General features: G+C 41.6%; 2 protein-coding genes across 6 annotated transcripts in view; one reads left to right on the top strand and one right to left on the bottom strand.

Annotated features, from left to right (window-relative positions):
* Positions 1-11,510, bottom strand: part of LOC123481007 (protein Aster-A-like) — a 31,903-nt gene extending 20,393 nt beyond the window's left edge. The window contains exons 1-3 of one of the 5 annotated variants that reach the window (XM_045214980.1): positions 11,256-11,510; positions 10,283-10,480; positions 5,933-7,071 (exon numbers count right to left, since the gene is read on the bottom strand). In XM_045214980.1, coding sequence (XP_045070915.1) covers positions 5,933-6,408 — 476 coding nt within the window. In that variant the 5' untranslated portion in view covers positions 6,409-7,071; positions 10,283-10,480; positions 11,256-11,510. Of the gene's footprint in view, positions 1-1,148; positions 1,467-5,932; positions 7,739-8,967; positions 10,559-11,255 lie in introns of those variants that run through there. The other 4 variants (XM_045214982.1, XM_045214984.1, XM_045214981.1 and 1 more) reach the window with 4 other exon arrangements.
* A 1,109-nt stretch (positions 11,511-12,619) lies between these two features.
* LOC123484519 (sodium channel subunit beta-1-like) lies at positions 12,620-17,497 on the top strand. The gene is made up of 6 exons (XM_045214985.1): positions 12,620-13,245; positions 13,579-13,745; positions 14,026-14,263; positions 16,275-16,449; positions 16,680-16,737; positions 16,946-17,497. The coding sequence occupies exons 1-5, from the start codon at positions 13,200-13,202 to the stop codon at positions 16,723-16,725; spliced, it is 672 nt and encodes a 223-aa protein (XP_045070920.1). The 5' UTR covers positions 12,620-13,199; the 3' UTR covers positions 16,726-16,737; positions 16,946-17,497.
* The last annotated feature ends 677 nt before the right edge of the window (positions 17,498-18,174 follow it).

The raw sequence follows: 18,174 nt of genomic DNA, 5'->3' as shown, positions 1-18,174 counted from the left end.
GTGATATATCATAAATTGTGTGATAGAATTGTCAACCTAAAATATTGTAATATAATTATAAATACAGTTTATAAAGGTTTTATGGACATTTTCGGTATAAATAGCCTCTAAAATATATATATAAACAACCATAAATGTCGACATTTTTGTTTTCCTGGGAAGCTGAGAGTGCTATTATATGATATAATATCAGTAGGCCAACGTGTTACATTTACAACTTGTCTAAATCTTATCATCAACTGATTTCAGCCAGTGCATGGCTGTGGATTGACTGCATTGTTTGAATGGGATGTTACAATATTGGCAGTTAATTTGACAAATTAATGGGATCATTCCTTTAAAAAAGGCTGTCTGGCTAGCTAACATACAGTGCAGATAAATTCCTCAAATTCATTATTTTACACAATATCTTATCACGGAAATGGCAAACCATTGTTGACTAACTCCCTGACCAAAATGGCTTATGTTTATCTCATCATAATAAGGTTAATGTCCTTTCTAGAATTCTAAATCTATGGGGTCTGACCCTTCCTATACAGTCACTGGTGTGACCGAACGGGACAAGTATCGCGCGTTTAAAAAACTAAAATCACACATCATGCTATGTAGAGATGCAAACAACTGTCAAATGGAACTACCACAATATTGCATTCATTTTATTTAGAGCGCTGTTTTTTACTTTCATCCAAGCACTATTATCAATGACAGTCAGACGCGAAATCAACGCTACCACCATTCATAGCGCCTGTCAGACAACAGAATGTAAACAACGACCTGGTTAGAATGCAACTCCGCGAACTCGCACTGTCTACGGGAGATATGAATAATACAAGCACAATAACAGATGCTGTCAGAAATTAGCCAAATCAGATCGCTGATTTCCGACTCCTATAGACGCACAAGTACGGCAGCCACGGGTGCCGAACTGGTCATTCGAATCAAACGACGTTCATATCCTTTCTACCAGCCCATCTTTCAATAGGCAATCACTGACTGCCCACAACCACTGACCCTCCCAGTTTCCCACCCACAGGGATACGAGTGTAGCCTATACCTTTATGAAAGGCATTTAAATACGAGAACAGGCGAAATATTTCCATTTGGAGGGCAGACAGTCCTATTACGTAAATAATAATATTGCCACTTACTCGAACATGTCATGAGATGTTTTCAATTTGGACGTGATGTCCACACGCTGCTTTATAGTATCTGTATCACTATGGCACCGGTCCTGTGTGCACTGCGCCGAGCCAGCCGACGCTACACTGTCCATCCCGATGTCTTTTTTGTCGGATATAAAAACGCACAGGGGTCCCCTAATAGAAACGATAGAAACGCGCACTTAATGTGCGACCTGTTTCACTTCCCCATCACCAACAACCTTCCCTCGCATCCAGGCGGGTAGCCCGACCTCAACCAGTCTCCTATTCCGTGTCTGGGCAAGCTAGCATTGACAAGCTGCGCCCATAAATAATCCGTACTGAACACACAAGGCAGCAGAGACAGAGGGGGAGGAGGAGGCACAAGAGAGGCCATGCACGGATGTACAGTAGCAGTGCACTCTTGGAGAAAAAAAAGGTGCTCTTCTAGAACCTAAAAGGGTTCTTCGGCTGTTCCCATTGGACAACCCTTTTTGGCTCCAGGTAGAACTCTTTTGGGTTCCATGGTCCGTGGTCTTCTGTAGCTCAATTGGTAGAGCATGGCGCTTGTAACGCCAGGGTAGTGGGTTCGATCCCCGGGACCACCCATACGTAAAAATGTATGCACACATGATCGCTTTGGATAAAAGCATCTGCTAAATGGCATATTATGTAGAATCCTTTGTGGAAAGGGTTCTACATGGAACCAAAATGGTCCTACCTGGAACCAAAAAGGGTTCTCCAATGGGAACAGCCGAAGAACACTTTTGGAACCCTTTTTTCTAAGAGTGTAGAGTTGAACTGGGAGAGCCAAATAACATTTTAGAGGATGTGCGAGTTATTTTAAAATCAATAAAGATGGTATTGGGAAAGGTTATGAAAGAGGAGTAAATGCAACCATGAATTAGGGCCAGTTGTAAACAGATTATATATAGGCCTAACATGGTGTAATAAGATGGTGTAATAATGAAATATCACAGCCGGTTTGCTAACATGGTTTATCACTGATTGTAATTATCCAGTTCTAAACAGTACTGCCCGCAGTGTCCACCTGGCCGAAGCCCACCCAAGCCTTTAACCCTCAATCGCTCTGTCCATCTCTGGATTAGAGACCCACTGAGTAGGCTACATCATAATCCATGCTGTGCAGATCCCCTCCTTCTCTTGCTCGCTCCCTCTCTCTCTCTCTGTAATCTGCTTTTCTGAGGTCCAGGAGTGCATGCTGTAATCTCTTCAATTCATTGGGGAGGGTGAAGAAGGGAGCAAGAGAAAGAACGAGAACATGTGAAGACAGAAAGAGAAAGATAAAGAGTGAGGGGGGGGGGGGTCAAAAAATATGGTGCTCAACTCTGATCTCTGGCCCATTCAACAGAAAGTTACTTATTAGCTCAGGTCTCCCACTCAGCACATTTTCAGGTGAGGCCCTGTTCCAAACTATCTAGCAGAAAAATGTCTGAGTCGCAGCCCTTCTGCTGAGTGGGAGACCTGAGCCAAAACTCATTGGTCAACAAGTCAACGTTAATCCAAACATAAATATGACGAACTGGGGGCGACGCCAAAAATCTCAAATACAGGCTACAGAGAGACAATGGCCTGCAGACAATTGATCTGCAGTTGTTTTTGTGTGTCAGTGGATTATCAACTGGGATTATGTGGCCAGCAGAGAGGTGAATGGGGGGCGGAACAACGCCAATTACTCAATTAGATATCCCTCTGCCAAGCAGATCAGGCCTAAACAGACAGGGAGGACATGTATCAGCTAGTAGTTTTCCCTTCACCTCAGTTAGCCTAAACCCAGTCTGCAAGTAATGCTTGACAACCTGTTCACAAAAAACAGCCCAAGGGTGAAGAACCTATGCCTAACCTACTTTTTAAATGTGATGGTTTTAGTTGTTCAGCATCAAGTGTGCATTCAACACTAGCCTTATATTGGAAGAGGCTGCCGCGCCATCGCTCAGACCATTGCTCCAATTATGCTACTGCTGAGACAGTTGTGCAGTCTGTGTTGTGCAAGTGATTGTGAGGTTTTAGTACTGATCACTCACAAGTGCTTTTAAACCACTGCGAAATCCAACTTGGTCTCTGATAGACAAACGCACAACACAGCTGTCCCCAACCAACAAAGTGTTGGAGTCAGCCAAAAAGAGTTATCCTATAGTCTATGTAGCCTGTCTGAGGTTTAAGGTAGAGGTAATATCACCTTAGTAGACTAAGGCTAATATTTAGCCTAACTAGCAAGTCTCTACAATAGAATGACTGGGAGATGTGGCTACACAGCATCTTGTAGGAACATGCCTCGCATTTCTCCACGGCAGACTACTTCACACACACGAGTTGTTGGCCTCTGATTCAAATCAACTGCTGCCCACACTAAACACCCCGAATACTCGACTGTATTAAAACTCATTATTTGCATCAGAATTCTTCCATGTTGTTCCAATGCAAATCGTTATTCAGATCCCCATGGAAATCAGTCGTCTGTTGAGACCACCACAGCTGTCACACAGAAGTCATTAGCCTAACCATAACTAAACCCCTTCATTGGCCTTCATCGTCAGTTCCCGTGTGTGTGTGTGTGGCTGTCAATGGTCAATTATTCTCATCTACACTGTGGGTTTATTTCATGCAACAGGACAAAAACAACAGTAACCAAAGACATGAAATGAACTGGCTAGTGTTTTAATGATATAAGAACTGTGCCTCATTGTATTAATGCGTCCAGGCTAAATGGGAATGAGTCCAAGGAGTCTCAGGCCTAATAATTTCACGTGTCCTCTCAAACATCAGAGAGGGTTGGCTAGAAAAAGATTCAAATTTAGAGTCAGTGTTACAAAACACAGAAAATGTCTGGATTTCACCACAACTTGATCACTGAAGTGTTGATGACAAGATGACTGTATCGTTCACAGCCATAGGCTTTTCTGTTGCATATATGAATACCATCAGCACTCCTATTTCTCACTTTTTGTATTACCTGCCTGATGCTCTGACTGCATCTAGAAATGGATTCACTCAGAACCTACTGTATTGTCAAATACAACAGTGGTATATCATTTGACAATAGCAACATTCAGGTAACAACAGGAGTAGGAGAAGTGCATAGATCATTATGATGTGTGTACTGTAGATAAACAAAGCCCTTGCTTTTAGGTGATGCATGTAGCCTAAACAAACAACACTCAGGTGTGTTTGCAGAGAACGGGTGTCGTTCAAACTAACAATAGCGGTACACTGTTTTCATTTCGGCCTGTACACTTGCATTTTATGTTTTCTGTAGTGCACTGTATGGAGCTTAACATTTCCAACTGTAAATCCATCATTTTTTAAACACTAGAATCCTTAGTTGCTACATCAATTTTTTTAAACTTAATTTTTGAATTAATGATTCAATGATCAATGAAATCATTGATTAAGCATTGAATTAATTACATATAGCCATTGATTCTTGACAAATATAACTTATGAGCTTAGTTCAACTGTCGTACCCCATCAGAACCCAAAACATTACCTTTTTTTTGCTGTAAACACTGTAAATGCCAAAAAGATCATTTTGATAGCATTGATGGTCAGTCCTTATATCCATAGCTCAGTCTATGAATTTGAAAGTGGTTACATTTATCCTGGCTAATCCCTTTTTACCAAAACAGAGGCTGGGTTCCCGCTTTGTTATTGTTTCAACTAAGGAATATAGCTTTAACCACCTTATATAGAAAATACAGGCAATATCATTAAGGAGCTGTAAAATTATGTCAGAGGTCTATCTAAGTAATATGTTTCATTAAACAAAACTGGGTCAATAAAACTGGTTGGTAAATGAACAGGACAAGGGCACAGCTGTTCATGTGGAAATGAGAGGAAAACCCTCTGCCTGCCTGGATGGCCCTTTAAAACAGGCCCACTGAGCACACTGCAGGCTCTGCAGCACCACCAGAGACCCCTCCAATTGGACGGAGGTGATGTCATGCATTCTAAGCTGGATGAGCGGTGCACGCAATCCCGCCTCCCTGCTCCTTGTGACTGACCAAGCAGAGCTCTCTTTCTCTCTCTGTCAGCTACTACAGATAGACCTCTCGTTTCCCCTAACAACTTCATTTAGCCTACTCTCTTTCCAGCCTCATGCCTTTGTTTTCATATGCTTTTCTCAGTCCCTCTCTACATTTTACAATTAATCTAGAATAGAATTTAAGATGCAGGCCTACTTCAATTATGGCGAGGTAAGACCTTTAATATTGTGACATGGGCTAATGGTTTGGTTCTCTGAAATACTATCTGAAATATTAGAAGAGCATGATGAACATGCTCCTCTGCCTGCCTGACCAAACTGTGACATAACCCAGATTGGAGTTCACCAGGACTTTAACAGCATAATCTGCCCTCTGCGGGTTTTAGTGCTTAACCAATAAGTCATGTCTGCTGTGCCCTCTCCAAATAGTTAGCTTGTGGTGTGCCATTACAGAAAACTCCACTCCAATCGCTGTCAAACAACAGTAACATTTATTTTATATCAGTCTCCTCATCTTATCTAATGTAATATCAGTGAAGTATGTAGCCTGTGAATGATCATTTAACCTAATGCTTAGATATAAAATGCACTAAGTGCCTTGAGTTACAGTTCCCTGATTCAGTACATGACAAGGCCATGAACCAAAGTGCTGCAGCTAGCAGATAACTGAGCCCATCCCTAGATGGGAGGGCCTTGAGGGAGTCTGAGGTGAGTCTGCAGGGCTGCTGAGGCCTCTGGCTGCCTGGCTGTCCTAGAGAGGAGAGAGATAGAGAGAGAGCAGAGCACTGACCTGCAGCTGTCCCAGTCAGCCTCCCTGCTGAGCAGACTCCTGAGGGACCAGCGTGAGCGCCGGCCGAGAGACGAGCTACGTGACCAGGAGGTGCGAGACGACGGGGGCAGCAAGAGGTCCAGGGAAGGGCCCAGGACCGCGTCCTCCACATGGTGGGCCAAGAGGGGTGAAGGGAGAGGTGAGGGGCTTCTTTGAGGAGTGGCGCTCCCCTTCACCCTCTCCTCCTCAGTGCCGTCCCACCGGGGTTTGGGTGACCCTTCTTGTTCTCCGTCACTCCTCTTCTTGGTCCGGGCTCTGCTCCAGTGGGGGCGAGGGTGGCGGCGGCGGCGGCGGGGAGGCTGGGGGCTGGGAGAGCGGGACCAGGCCTCGGTGTCTGAGGACGGGGGTAGGATGTTCAGCGTGGGGATGGGGAAGAGATGGGTCATGGAGCAGCCGCTTTCTGGTCCGGTGGTGTCCAGCACAGACATGGTCATCATTCTCAGAGCTTCTTCAGACCAATTGTTTTACTTCGAAACACCCCGGTGAAGGCTTGCTGTGGCAAAGCAAATGATGCTAACACCAAGCCAGGATGTTGAGGAAGTTGGTCTGAGAGTCGATCAAAACTTCTGCTTTTTGGTAAATATCAATTGTGGACTGGTCCTAGACCAGCCAGGCTAACATTTGTGAATGTACCTCACGTTTCCAGTGACATCCAGATGGTGCAGTAAGAAAGATCCCTTTATGGAAGGCAGGTTTTATTCTCCATGGTAGTGCAAGGCATGACAGTACTACACTAGGTTACAGCCGTTTAGCTTCTCCCGCTAATGCCAGTCAATAATGTTGCAGCAGGAAACCAGGGGTGGGGCCCTCACAGAATTTAAAAAGCTAATACAATGCCGTCTTCTCCCTCTCTAATATTTTCCAACTATCCACCTCGTGCTCTGTGTATGGGGTTTCTTTGCATAGTTTTGTTCCTCACTTCCTCCTCTTCCACACCACTCCCTCTTTCTGATGTCTCCGTCTCTCCTTCGATGTGCCTGCTCTCCCTCTTACCTTGAGCCAAGTTCACATGACATGCAGTTTCACAATTGGTTTCATCATAGCAACAGTTGAGCTTGCAGTGGGAGAGATAACGATCTATGTCCGGCTGTAGCAGGGGGCTGAGGAGAAGAGAGACTGTAGTATTGGCTAACAGTCTAATTCTCCCTTAATAGACAGAAAAAAACTAACATTGTAGAAGATACATTTTCTAGTCAAAAGATGATCCCAGTTATTTTGATACATGTTGATGTCTATTTCTATTGGTTTGTGATCTGACCTCAAATGGTATCAGGAAGTATTGCATGGCACAGACAGATCGATGGAAGTGATGTATTCCGTGTCCAATATCAGTGGTGTCTGATTGCTTTTGACGCATTGTTTGGTTGTAAATTGATGTAAGGCAGATTTTGCAGCTTTGCTCCCTTCTGGTATTAAGTCAGTAAAAGTGATTATAGTGCGCACTTGGAGTCGAATGCTGAGAGATTAAGCTATTCAAGTACTTTTTAAAAACTAAAAACATACACAATACATACAACAATCCTTTATCCCATCTCAAAGATCAGCTCAAACACCCCAACAACACGTCAACATCTCCCCTCCTTCAAATCTCAAGGTCCAGCTCAACCACCACAACCACATTAACATCCCCTCTTTTCATTCTTAAAGCTGCAATATGTAACTTTTTGGGCGACCTGACCAAAATCACATAGAAATGTATATTTATATGTCATTCCCACTGAAAGCAAGTCTAAGAAGCGGTAGATATGTTCTATGTGCGCTATTTCTATGGTTCCCGTTCTTACGTTTCGTTTTTGCATCTTTTACTTTCGGTTTTCTACACCCGCTTCAAACAGCTGAAATAACAATATTTTTGATTATGGAAAATATACTTCATAGCGGTTAGATGGTACAATGATTCTCTACACTATACTCGCTTGTTTTGTCACAAACTCAAATTAGGCAAACTATTAGAATTGTAGCAACCAGAAAATGGCGGAGCGATTTCTGCATAGTGCAGAAATCGACAAAGACAAACACAAAGATCAACCATCACAGCCTGTCATGGCCAGCACTGATGATGCAGAACATATGTTATATTGTCACAGACATACAGACAGGATAATATGTGTGTGTGTTTGTGTCTATTGTCTAGCTGCTTTTGACCACTTCAATGCAGGCACCTGTTGAAGTCAAGGCCCAAGCCCTACAATGTATTTAGTCATCTGTTTGCACAAGAGAAATCTTGGCATGCTTTTGTTTGCTCAGAGTAATCCATGGTAATACTCGTGTGACCCTCTGTCTTTTCTTCACACACAGTCATATCTTGTAAACTAGCAATAAAACACACCACTGAGAGATTCAGATAGGCTATAAACAATCATTAACAGCAAGGACTTCCCCAAATCATGTTTCCATAGGTGCAATACTTACCTGGCTCCAGACTTAAAAGTTATGATGACACAAATGCATGGGTAAAATAGGATCATGGCATGGATGACAACAATTCTGTTCAGGCAGGGCCAATAAGTTATCCAGTAACAGTTGGGTTGCTATTATTCACAACTTCGTCACGTCAACTTCTTACGGTTTTCAATACAGTAACGTTATCCAGTCTGTATTCAATTCAGTCTGTCTAGTTAGCTAACGTTAGTTAGCTAGTTCCTTCGATGTCTTTGGTCGGTACAATACAAAGACATTAGTATGAAAAAATTTATGCACTCACTAATTGTAAGTCGCTCTGGATAAGAGCGTCTGCTAAATTACTAAAATGTAAATTAGTATTGTAACTAGTTAGCCTAGCTAACTGGCTTGCCAAGCTTATAATATATTTAGAGCCTCTGAGTAAGTTGCCAACAACGTGCTTCTACATCTGCATTGCTTGCTGTTTGGGGTTTTAGGCTGGGTTTCTGTATAAGCACTTCGTGACATCTGCTGATGCAAAAAGGGCTGTGTAAATAAATGTGATTGATTGTACAACAGAAACTAAACGGTTAACCGTTGCATTCAGTTCCTACCTCCCATTTGATGAATTTCCCCCATTTCGATTATCTTGCTCGGCTTCGAAGACAAGCCGAGCGACGGTGCGAGGAGTGATATTAAAATCCACTTTTTCACAGGATCCCATCAGCAGCATCCTTTTGAGATGTAAAACCCTCCACTCCTGCTGCCAACACAGCAGGCAGCTCGCCGACAGAGACCTGACAAGACTGCAAGTTAGCTAACCAAACCGCCTGGCTACACGTAGCTTGCTACTGGTGGAACATAGAAGCAGTCAACTTATTGTTTATTCCGACATTTGCCTAGTTGTAGCCAGCTAACTGTTGTTGGCTAGCTAGCTAACACTAACAACACCCTTAGCTATTTATACTAACAACGTCGTAAGCTAGCTAGCTAAACACCGGGTAAAGCGGTTTGTTGTCTGCTGGTCTGACTGGCTTGCTAACGCTAGTTACATTGCTTGCTGGTATTTCTTGTCCTTTTATCTTGCTGTCTTAAACATCGCTGATATGTCTTATATGGGAAACGTTTATGTTTCCCATTTTTGTGTCTAGCACTTGAGTTGTTGGCTAAATAACTTCTGCAAGACAGAAATCGATCGAACCGAAAAACGGAATCTCAACAGAGCCAAACAAAAACTTTGAAGAGGGGGGCATCAAAAGTAATATATGTTCGTATATTTCCTGACTACTTCTAAAATGTAACATTATGTTCCGAAGCAACAAAAATATCCAATTGTGGGTTGATGTTCCTCTAAATGCGTTAAAATGTTGCTAAATAATAATACATTGGTACATAATACTTTGAAATTATAACCCCTTCCCCAAAACTTGTGGTACAGTCTCGTGATAAGAACGCTGGAGGAAAAATAAAGGGTTCTCATGATGGGAAGCACTTTAAGCGAATCAGACGAAGCTATATCCTAGTAGGGCGGGCTTAAAACTGTGAAACTTTATTCAGTCAGAGCTGAATGAATCAACGCCATCTGAACGATCAACACTAGAATACAAATTCCAGGATAGCGCCCACAACAATCTGTGAATCTGTGAATCTGTAATGCCTCTCAATTAATGACTTAATACCAAGGGAGCTGTTTAAACTATATCGAATAATGCAGATGCAAATGTATAGAAAAGGGTAGGGAATAGACTTGTTGCGCCCTCTTGTGATTCAAATGTTTGCAGTCACAATAATGATATGCTACATTATGGATTTAACCATGCTTTAAATTTCACACAGAGCAAAAGTACAACTAAATACACAAATATTTAAATTATTATCAAACAACCTCGTTATTATTGATTAATATAGGTGTATTAGTCCGGATCTCACCTTTATGAAGTAGGTCACACTGGCCCACCATTGCTGCAACGCGTGTGTGTACAGTATGCTGCTATAGGCTACTCTCTCTCTCTGCGCTGAAACTGATTAATTTCGGGCGGAGCTGAGAGATATGATAGCCATACAGTCGCATACTTCGCGGCTGCAGGCGCCTGGGCGAAGGACAGGTCACGTTGTTCTGGTAGAAGACTGAATGCAAGAAGGGGATATTGACAAGGAACAAGAGCATTTGGTTTCACCACATGGACGTTATATCAGAGAGACAACAGACACAATACAGTAACCTATTTTTATAACAATAATAAATAATAATAATAATACATAATAAATAATAATGATAATTGTAGTAGCCTAACAAGATGTATGGTATAAAGGTATAATATTTAGGTTACTATGAAAGTGCAATGGTCAACAACAGATCAATGTTTGTGTAGCTTAGTGGTTAAGAGCGTTGTGCCAGTAACCGAAAGGTCGCTGGTTCTAATCCCCGCGCCGACTAGGTGAAAAATCTGTCGATGTGCCCTTGAGCAAGGCACTTAACCCTAATTGCTCCTGTAAGTCGCTCTGGATAAGAGCGTTTGCTAAATGACTAAAATGTAAATGTGTAGGGCATCTAGACAGGAGCAGTGTTCATGCACGTGACAATATTTATTTACACCAGTAAAATCAATATGCTCTCTCTGCTCACCCTAGTTTCTATGTGTAGGCCTATATTGTATATGTGCATGTCTAACTAGGCTATAACGTCACAAATAAGTAATGCTGTCTTAGCCCTTACCTCAAAAACCTGTGATAAAGTTTTACTGCAGGGACAGGTGGGCTACAGGACTGTATGTAAAATGCATAAAGATCAAATAAATAGTCTAATAAAAAAATACGTTGGTATGTTCGTTTGGTACATTTAATATGATAAATAAACCACTTTAAAATTAAACATATCAATCACACTATTATACGTCCATACCTGAATTATGTTGCTGGTAAAAGCTGCTCCTCTCACAGGTGTTTATTAGTTTCACTCGAGCTTCAGTTTATTAAACTATTTCACAAGATAATTATCCCGGAGAATAGCCAATAGTGGTCGCAATGACTTTGCATTTTCAGAATTCCCCCTTTGGTTTGCATCTTCGTGCTTTATGGTTATTACATCCCGTTATAAACACCGGGACAGGTCCAGTTCCATTGTGCCAACAACTCAACGAGAATCTGAGTTTATGCCTGCGCAAACCACTTCAGGTATGGTGGAAACCAGAAACCCAACTGAAACAAAGATACACAGTTTTGAAGCAAAGAAATTTCAACAATCAGAGATCAGTTGTCGAAGAACATCAACAATCCCATCAATAAACCCTTCGTTTTCACCTCACAGTCAATAAATTTTTTTCTCCAATGTCACAATCAAGCTAATGTGACATCAATATTCCATCACACAAATACCACAGACATTCCCTGACAGAAAAATTGATATTGTGCATATCAAATACAATCTTTAGACCTTTCATTAACTCCAGCTGAGAAGATAATTATTATCAAGACATTAAAATGTCTAATACAGGCCAGGTAAAGAGGTGATGGATGGCATGTTATTAGATCCTCATAGAAGCTGCTCTGTTTCATGACTCACTTCATATCAATCATCACCTTTTTCGTTTCAACCAAATAGTTTTGCATTTAAACCTAAGAACCAACCATCTGATGACATCTGATACATCTTGTTGATGCTGACTCAACCCTGCATGTGCATCAGACTGACAGTTGAATACATTTTTGCTTTTGCCAAAGGAGTTATGAGAAATAGAATAGAATCTAATACAACAGAATATAATAACTTCATTTTCCATCCCACTTCTGACACTAATAGGAAAGGCCAACAATGACAAATACATTCATGGATTGTTTGATATTCTGGAACATTATAGAGTTGTGCATCATGTTTGTCCTACTGTATAAGCACACATTGGAATACACATACGCATGTCTGTATCTTGCTTCATTTGCTTAACAAATTTGACCTTATGTCACATTTCCTTGTCAGTGATAATAAACTGAATACTTATTTGTTTATTTTTTTCTCTCAATTTAGAGTGTGGACAAAATGTTTATCAAAATAATTATCCTTCATAACCAAACTGTTATTTGGGCAATGTGCATTACAACTGCAGTTTCATTATTGCCTATAGGGTCCATCTATTCTCAGAGACTAAAACCAGACTGATCATTGACAGACCATTCATTCAAAACCATAGGCCACTGAAAGAATCCAAACAAATAACAATTTAATTGATTGATAAAATAACAATCGGTTGCTGGTTAAAACAAAGCTTAAATGGTGTGTGCAAAAAACAGCACCATATGGTGTTTAGTTGGGTATGATTTGCATTAGAAAAGTTTGGTTGGCTTGGCTATCATGCAATAGTACATTGATTTCAACTTCTCCTATTTCGCCTTGGCCTGGACGCGCTAAAACTGTTGGACATTCAAGACAGGCATGGATTCACACCGTCTAAAAATAGCATTGCAAAACACGAATTCATACTGTAGAGTGTAGGCTGAAAACTGCATCGGTAGCTTCTGTATTGTTATTATTCGCGTAGCTTGAAGCAAATTAATAGGTAATAAACTCCGATTAATTGATAGAGATCATACATAAACTTCAATCCGTCTTTATCGGAACAGTTATCAATTGGAAATGTCAAACCAACTCTGATTAAGCGGAAATCAGAACTTGCCAGAAGAAGGTAGAACAAGTATTGATTAACAATGGCGAAGTTAACAACATAGCAACCTATTGGAAATTAGTTCACTTCGTTTCATGGAAGAAGAAACTCGTGGGGAGTAAAACAAAAAGAAAAGAAAAAAAAGGTGTATTTCATTCTATTCATTTGCTGGCAAGAGTTCTGGAAGAAAAATGATACAACAGTTATTATCGTCACTCCTGGTCTTTGTTCTTCGTGGTAAGTTTTCCCTTACATTTGAGACCAAAAAGATAACAGATCCGCCTGCATAACATATTATAAGGCTATGGCCTAATGCAAAAGTCAAGTGTGTACTGTCGTTATAATATGATATGTAGCCTACAAAAATTGCAATATTAGCTTGGTTATTATAAAATACATGATTATGATTATCAATACGATGTATTGTTCCTGTTCCTGTTAGTGTTGTTGTTGTTGTTTATAACCCCATTGATCTTGGCGACTGTCTAATTCCTTGCTCTTCTCTCTTCTGACCCCAACTCCCGCTCCTCTTACTCTGCCTCTGGCACCATGATCCCCTGGTTACCCAAGTGCCACATTGTCATGGGGGCTGTGCGGAGGTGGACTCCATGACCGAGGCCGTGGCCGGGGAGAGCTTCCTCATGGGCTGCATCTCCTGTAAGAGGAGAGAGGAGGTCCAGGCCCATGCCACGGTTGACTGGCACTTCAGAGCTACAGGAGAGGAGGAGTACATCCACGTGAGTAGGCCTACTACATACTGACTGGCTGGAAAGTGTATTGTGTATTAATTAGTGTGTATTATGTAAGTGTATAATTTTTTTGTAAAGTTTAATAAGACTTGTTAAATGCACTGTAAATAAAATGGACTTGACTACCAAGACAGTAGAAAGGCTAAAAATGACAATATGGAACAAATTGGTATAGAGGAATGCATGTGTAATACCATGGTTGAAATATTACATTACCTATACTCTGGTAGTGTATAAACACTGTGTGGGTGTTCTACTTTCTTTTTAGATCTTTCACTATGACCACCCACACCCCAACACCCTCCATGAGGACTTTAATGACCGGCTAGAGTGGCAAGGAACAATGGGGAGTAAGGATGTACAGATAGGAGCCGTCTTCATTCACAACGTCACATTTAACGACACAGGCACCTACCGCTGCACCTTCCAGCGCACCCTCTTCCTCCCATTGGATAATGAATATATCACCGTGGAAAAGGAGGTGGAGCTTACTGTGGTGGCGGAAGGTAATGGGGATCCCTCCCAGTGAACGATGCTTTTTCTATCTATTGATTTTTAAATCAATCTCTCTTTAATGGTCTTTGTTGTGTTTAGACAAAGTCCTGAAGTTCTTCCTTCTAGTTTTTCAGTCAGTCTGACCATGCTGTGTATTTAGACTATTTTCCCACAACGGTCTCTTTTGTCACACACATTTATGTGATGATAGGATGAATCCAAAAATACTGTTAAATATCCACATTTCCTTTTCTTACTTCCTCATCCCTACCAATTTTAAAATGAGGCCCGTTAACCTGCTACTTAAAAGTATTCAGATTCACCTTGAACTCTACAGTGAGGGAAAAAAGTATTTGATCCCCTGCTGATTTTGTACGTTTGCCCACTGACAAAGACATGATCAGTCTATAATTTTAATAGTAGGTTTATTGGAACAGTGAGAGACAGAATAACAACAACAAAAATCCAGAAAAACGCATGTCAAAAATGTTATAAATTGATTTGCATTTTAATGAGGGAAATAAGTATTTGACCCCTCTGCAAAACATGACTTAGAACTTGGTGGCAAAACCCTTGTTGGCAATCACAGAGGTCAGACGTTTCTTGTAGTTGGCCACCAGGTTTGCACACATCTCAGGAGGGATTTTGTTCCACTCCTCTTTGCAGATCTTCTCCAAGTCATTAAGGTTTCAAGGCTGACGTTTGGCAACTCAAACCTTCAGCTCCCTCCACAGATTTCCTATGGGATTAAGGTCTGGAGACTGGCTAGGCCACTCCAGGACCTTAATGTGCTTCTTCTTGAGCCACTCCTTTGTTGCCTTGGCCGTGTTTTGGGTCATTGTCATGCTGGAATACCCATCCACGACCCATTTTCAATGCCCTGGCTGAGGGAAGGAGGTTCTCACCCAAGATTTGACGGTACATGGCCCCGCCCATCGTCCCTTCAATGCGGTGAAGCTGTCCTGTCCCCTTAGCAGAAAAACACCCCCAAAGCATAATGTTTCCACCTCCATGTTTGACGGTGGGGATGGTGTTCTTGGGGTCATAGGCAGCATTCCTCCTCCTCCAAACACGGCAAGTTGAGTTGATGCCAAAGAGCTTGATTTTGGTCTCATCTGACCACAACACTTTCACCCAGTTCTCCTCTGAATCATTCAGATGTTCATTGGCAAACTTCAGACGGCCCTGTATATGTGCTTTCTTGAGCAGGGGGACCTTGCGGGCGCTGCAGGATTTCAGTCCTTCACGGCGTAGTGTGTTACCAATTGTTTTCTTGGTGACTATGGTCCCAGCTGCCTTGAGATCATTGACAAGATCCTCCCGTGTAGTTCTGGGCTGATTCCTTACCGTTCTCATGATCATTGCAACTCCACGAGGAGAGATCTTGCATGGAGCCCCAGGCCAAGGGAGATTGACAGTTATTTTGTGTTTCTTCCATTTGCGAATAATCGCACCAACTGTTGTCACCTTCTCACCAAGCTGCTTGGCGATGGTCTTGTAGCCCATTCCATCCTTGTGTAGGTCTACAATCTTGTCCCTGGCATCCTTGGAGAGCTCTTTGGTCTTGGCCATGGTGGAGAGTTTGGAATCTGATTGATTGATTGCTTCTGTGGACAGGTGTCTTTTATACAGATAACAAACTGAGATTAGGAGCACTCCCTTTAAGAGTGTGCTCTTAATCTCAGCTCGTTACCTGTATAAAAGACACCTGGGAGCCAGAAATCTTTCTGATTGAGAGGGGGTCAAATACTTATTTCCCTCATTAAAATGCAAATCAATTTATAACATTTTTTACATGCGTTTTTCTGGATTTTTTTGTTGTTATTCTGTCTCTCACTCTTCAAATAAACCTACCATAAAAATGATAGACTGATCATTTCTTTGTCAGTGGGCAAACGTACAAAATCAGCAGGGGATCAAATACTTTTTCCCCTCACTGTACATGCGCTCTATAGAAATGAAATGAATGTATACTGTAAAGTACACATGATCTCTGCAAAGCACTCCCTCTGCTCCTCCTAGCCAATCGGGAGCTGTTGTCGGTGGTGTCAGAGATCATGATGTACGTGCTGATCGTGGTGCTGCAGCTGTGGATGATCGTGGTGCTGATCCACTGCTACAAAAAGATCTGGGCTGAACACGAGGCGCGGGACGCCCGCAAAGCCCTGAGGGCCCAAAAACGGGCCCTAATAAACCAGTGAGAGCCAGTCTTATGTATCTGCTAATGTATACTTTATACTGTGCAAATGTACATACCATAGAGATTGTACAATTTGTAAACGATGTCTATGGTACATATTCTCCATTCTACTCTATACCAGATACAGTAACTTTTCACTTTCTATGTCTTTACTATTTCTCTCTCATCATTCCTCCGTCTCTTTTCATTCCTGACCATTAACTCAGTCTATCTTTTGACATTTCCAGACCTTTGGACTCAAAGGACAATTGTGATGGAGTGCTTCTGGAGTGACTTGTTGTTACGGTGAGTTTGTTTTGAAATCCTCTCATGATCTTATAGGCTTGATTGTATCGTAGATATGACTGTAGCTCGCTGACTATAGAGAATAAGTTGAATTACTTTCCCTATTCTAAATAAGGGCACATTTCACTGCAATCAAAAGCTTTTTTGCATTGCTATTCGTAAAGCAGATCATCGATCTTAATGTATTTTGTTTGTGTGTTTCTAACAGGTAAACATCAAAGGTGGAGAACTCTGTCACAAGCAACTGTTACCACTACACTACAAGGCTATTACATCTTAGAAATATAATTGGAATGTCTTAGCATAGTGTGTAACACATTTTACAATGTTCTTGATTTACTGTATGAGGTAGTTGCAGCTGGTGTGAGTGGTGATTAGATTGACAGGTGGTGCCGAATAGCCTTTAGCTTGTCAACACAACAGAGAATGTCATCATGTGATAGATCAGCAGTTCGGACAAAGCTCTGATTACAGATGGTTCCACCTGAGCTACATAGAACTCTTTGGCAGGAACAACCGTGCATCTGCAACCATCTTATTATTTGACATGATCAACCTATACTTTGGCTTGCCTAAGCATGTCATGTTTTAGGAATGTAATGAATGTTGAGTTGCAGGTTGAAGTGTTGTGTTAACGTCTAGACCTGCAACTGTATATTTCTTTCGTAGTGTTTGTAGGCAGAATTGTAACTGTCATATATGGAGCAAGTCAAAATAAAATAAAATTTGCTCACACACTCGGGCTTGTGTATGAAGGATGGATCTGTCTTGTTTTGATCATTTGCAACAGAGACAGCGGTCCTCTGACACAAACTAATCCAAAACGACCAGCAGGTGGCAAACTCTGCTAACGGATGAGAATTCAGACCACACAACCTTCATATTCATCGCAGTCGGCAATAGTAAGATATGATCAATAATGATAAGAGGTCACAGAGAAAGATACAATAGGATTATTGGATATTCTTTTTGTATAGGCTTACACCAAACATCTAAAGGCATAGTCAAACAATATTTTATCTGGAAATTATGAGATTGTCCCAAGGACTCCTTAGGATCAGATTGCCTGGGGTCTACTCACTGGGATGTGTTTATCATGCAGAATGGAGTATTGACACAATTATATGTTGTACATTTTGTCTGCAATGCTGAGTGTTCGCTCCACTGCTTAGGCCCCTGAAGGTGAGTCTCCAGGTAACATGCACGCACACGCACACACACACACACACAGACACAGACACACAGACACACATGGAAAGAGCAGTGGGATAGCTAGAAGGACATTTGGAGGTGATTTGTGATTTGCTCCTGTTGTAACTTAATCTTGTCTGAGCAGCCCAGTGGTCTCGCCACTCTCCCTCCTGTCTGAATGCTGCTTTGTTCTACAGCCTAGCTCCATCACAACCACATATGAACACAGACTGACCATACAGATAT

Source organism: Coregonus clupeaformis, unplaced genomic scaffold, assembly GCF_020615455.1.
Source record: "Coregonus clupeaformis isolate EN_2021a unplaced genomic scaffold, ASM2061545v1 scaf0347, whole genome shotgun sequence".
NCBI lineage: Eukaryota > Metazoa > Chordata > Actinopteri > Salmoniformes > Salmonidae > Coregonus > Coregonus clupeaformis.
The sequence above is the reverse complement of the archived record's forward strand: the minus strand, read 5'-3'. Positions and strand labels throughout refer to the sequence as shown.

Bases quoted from the DNA above. Each gene is read 5' to 3' on its own strand.
- LOC123484519 (XM_045214985.1), top strand. From the start codon at position 13,200: ATGATACAACAGTTATTATCGTCACTCCTGGTCTTTGTTCTTCGTG. The intron at 13,246-13,578 runs GTAAGTTTTCCC...TGGTTACCCAAG, and splicing joins CCTGGTCTTTGTTCTTCGTG to TGCCACATTGTCATGGGGGC. The intron at 14,264-16,274 runs GTAATGGGGATC...TGCTCCTCCTAG, and splicing joins GCTTACTGTGGTGGCGGAAG to CCAATCGGGAGCTGTTGTCG.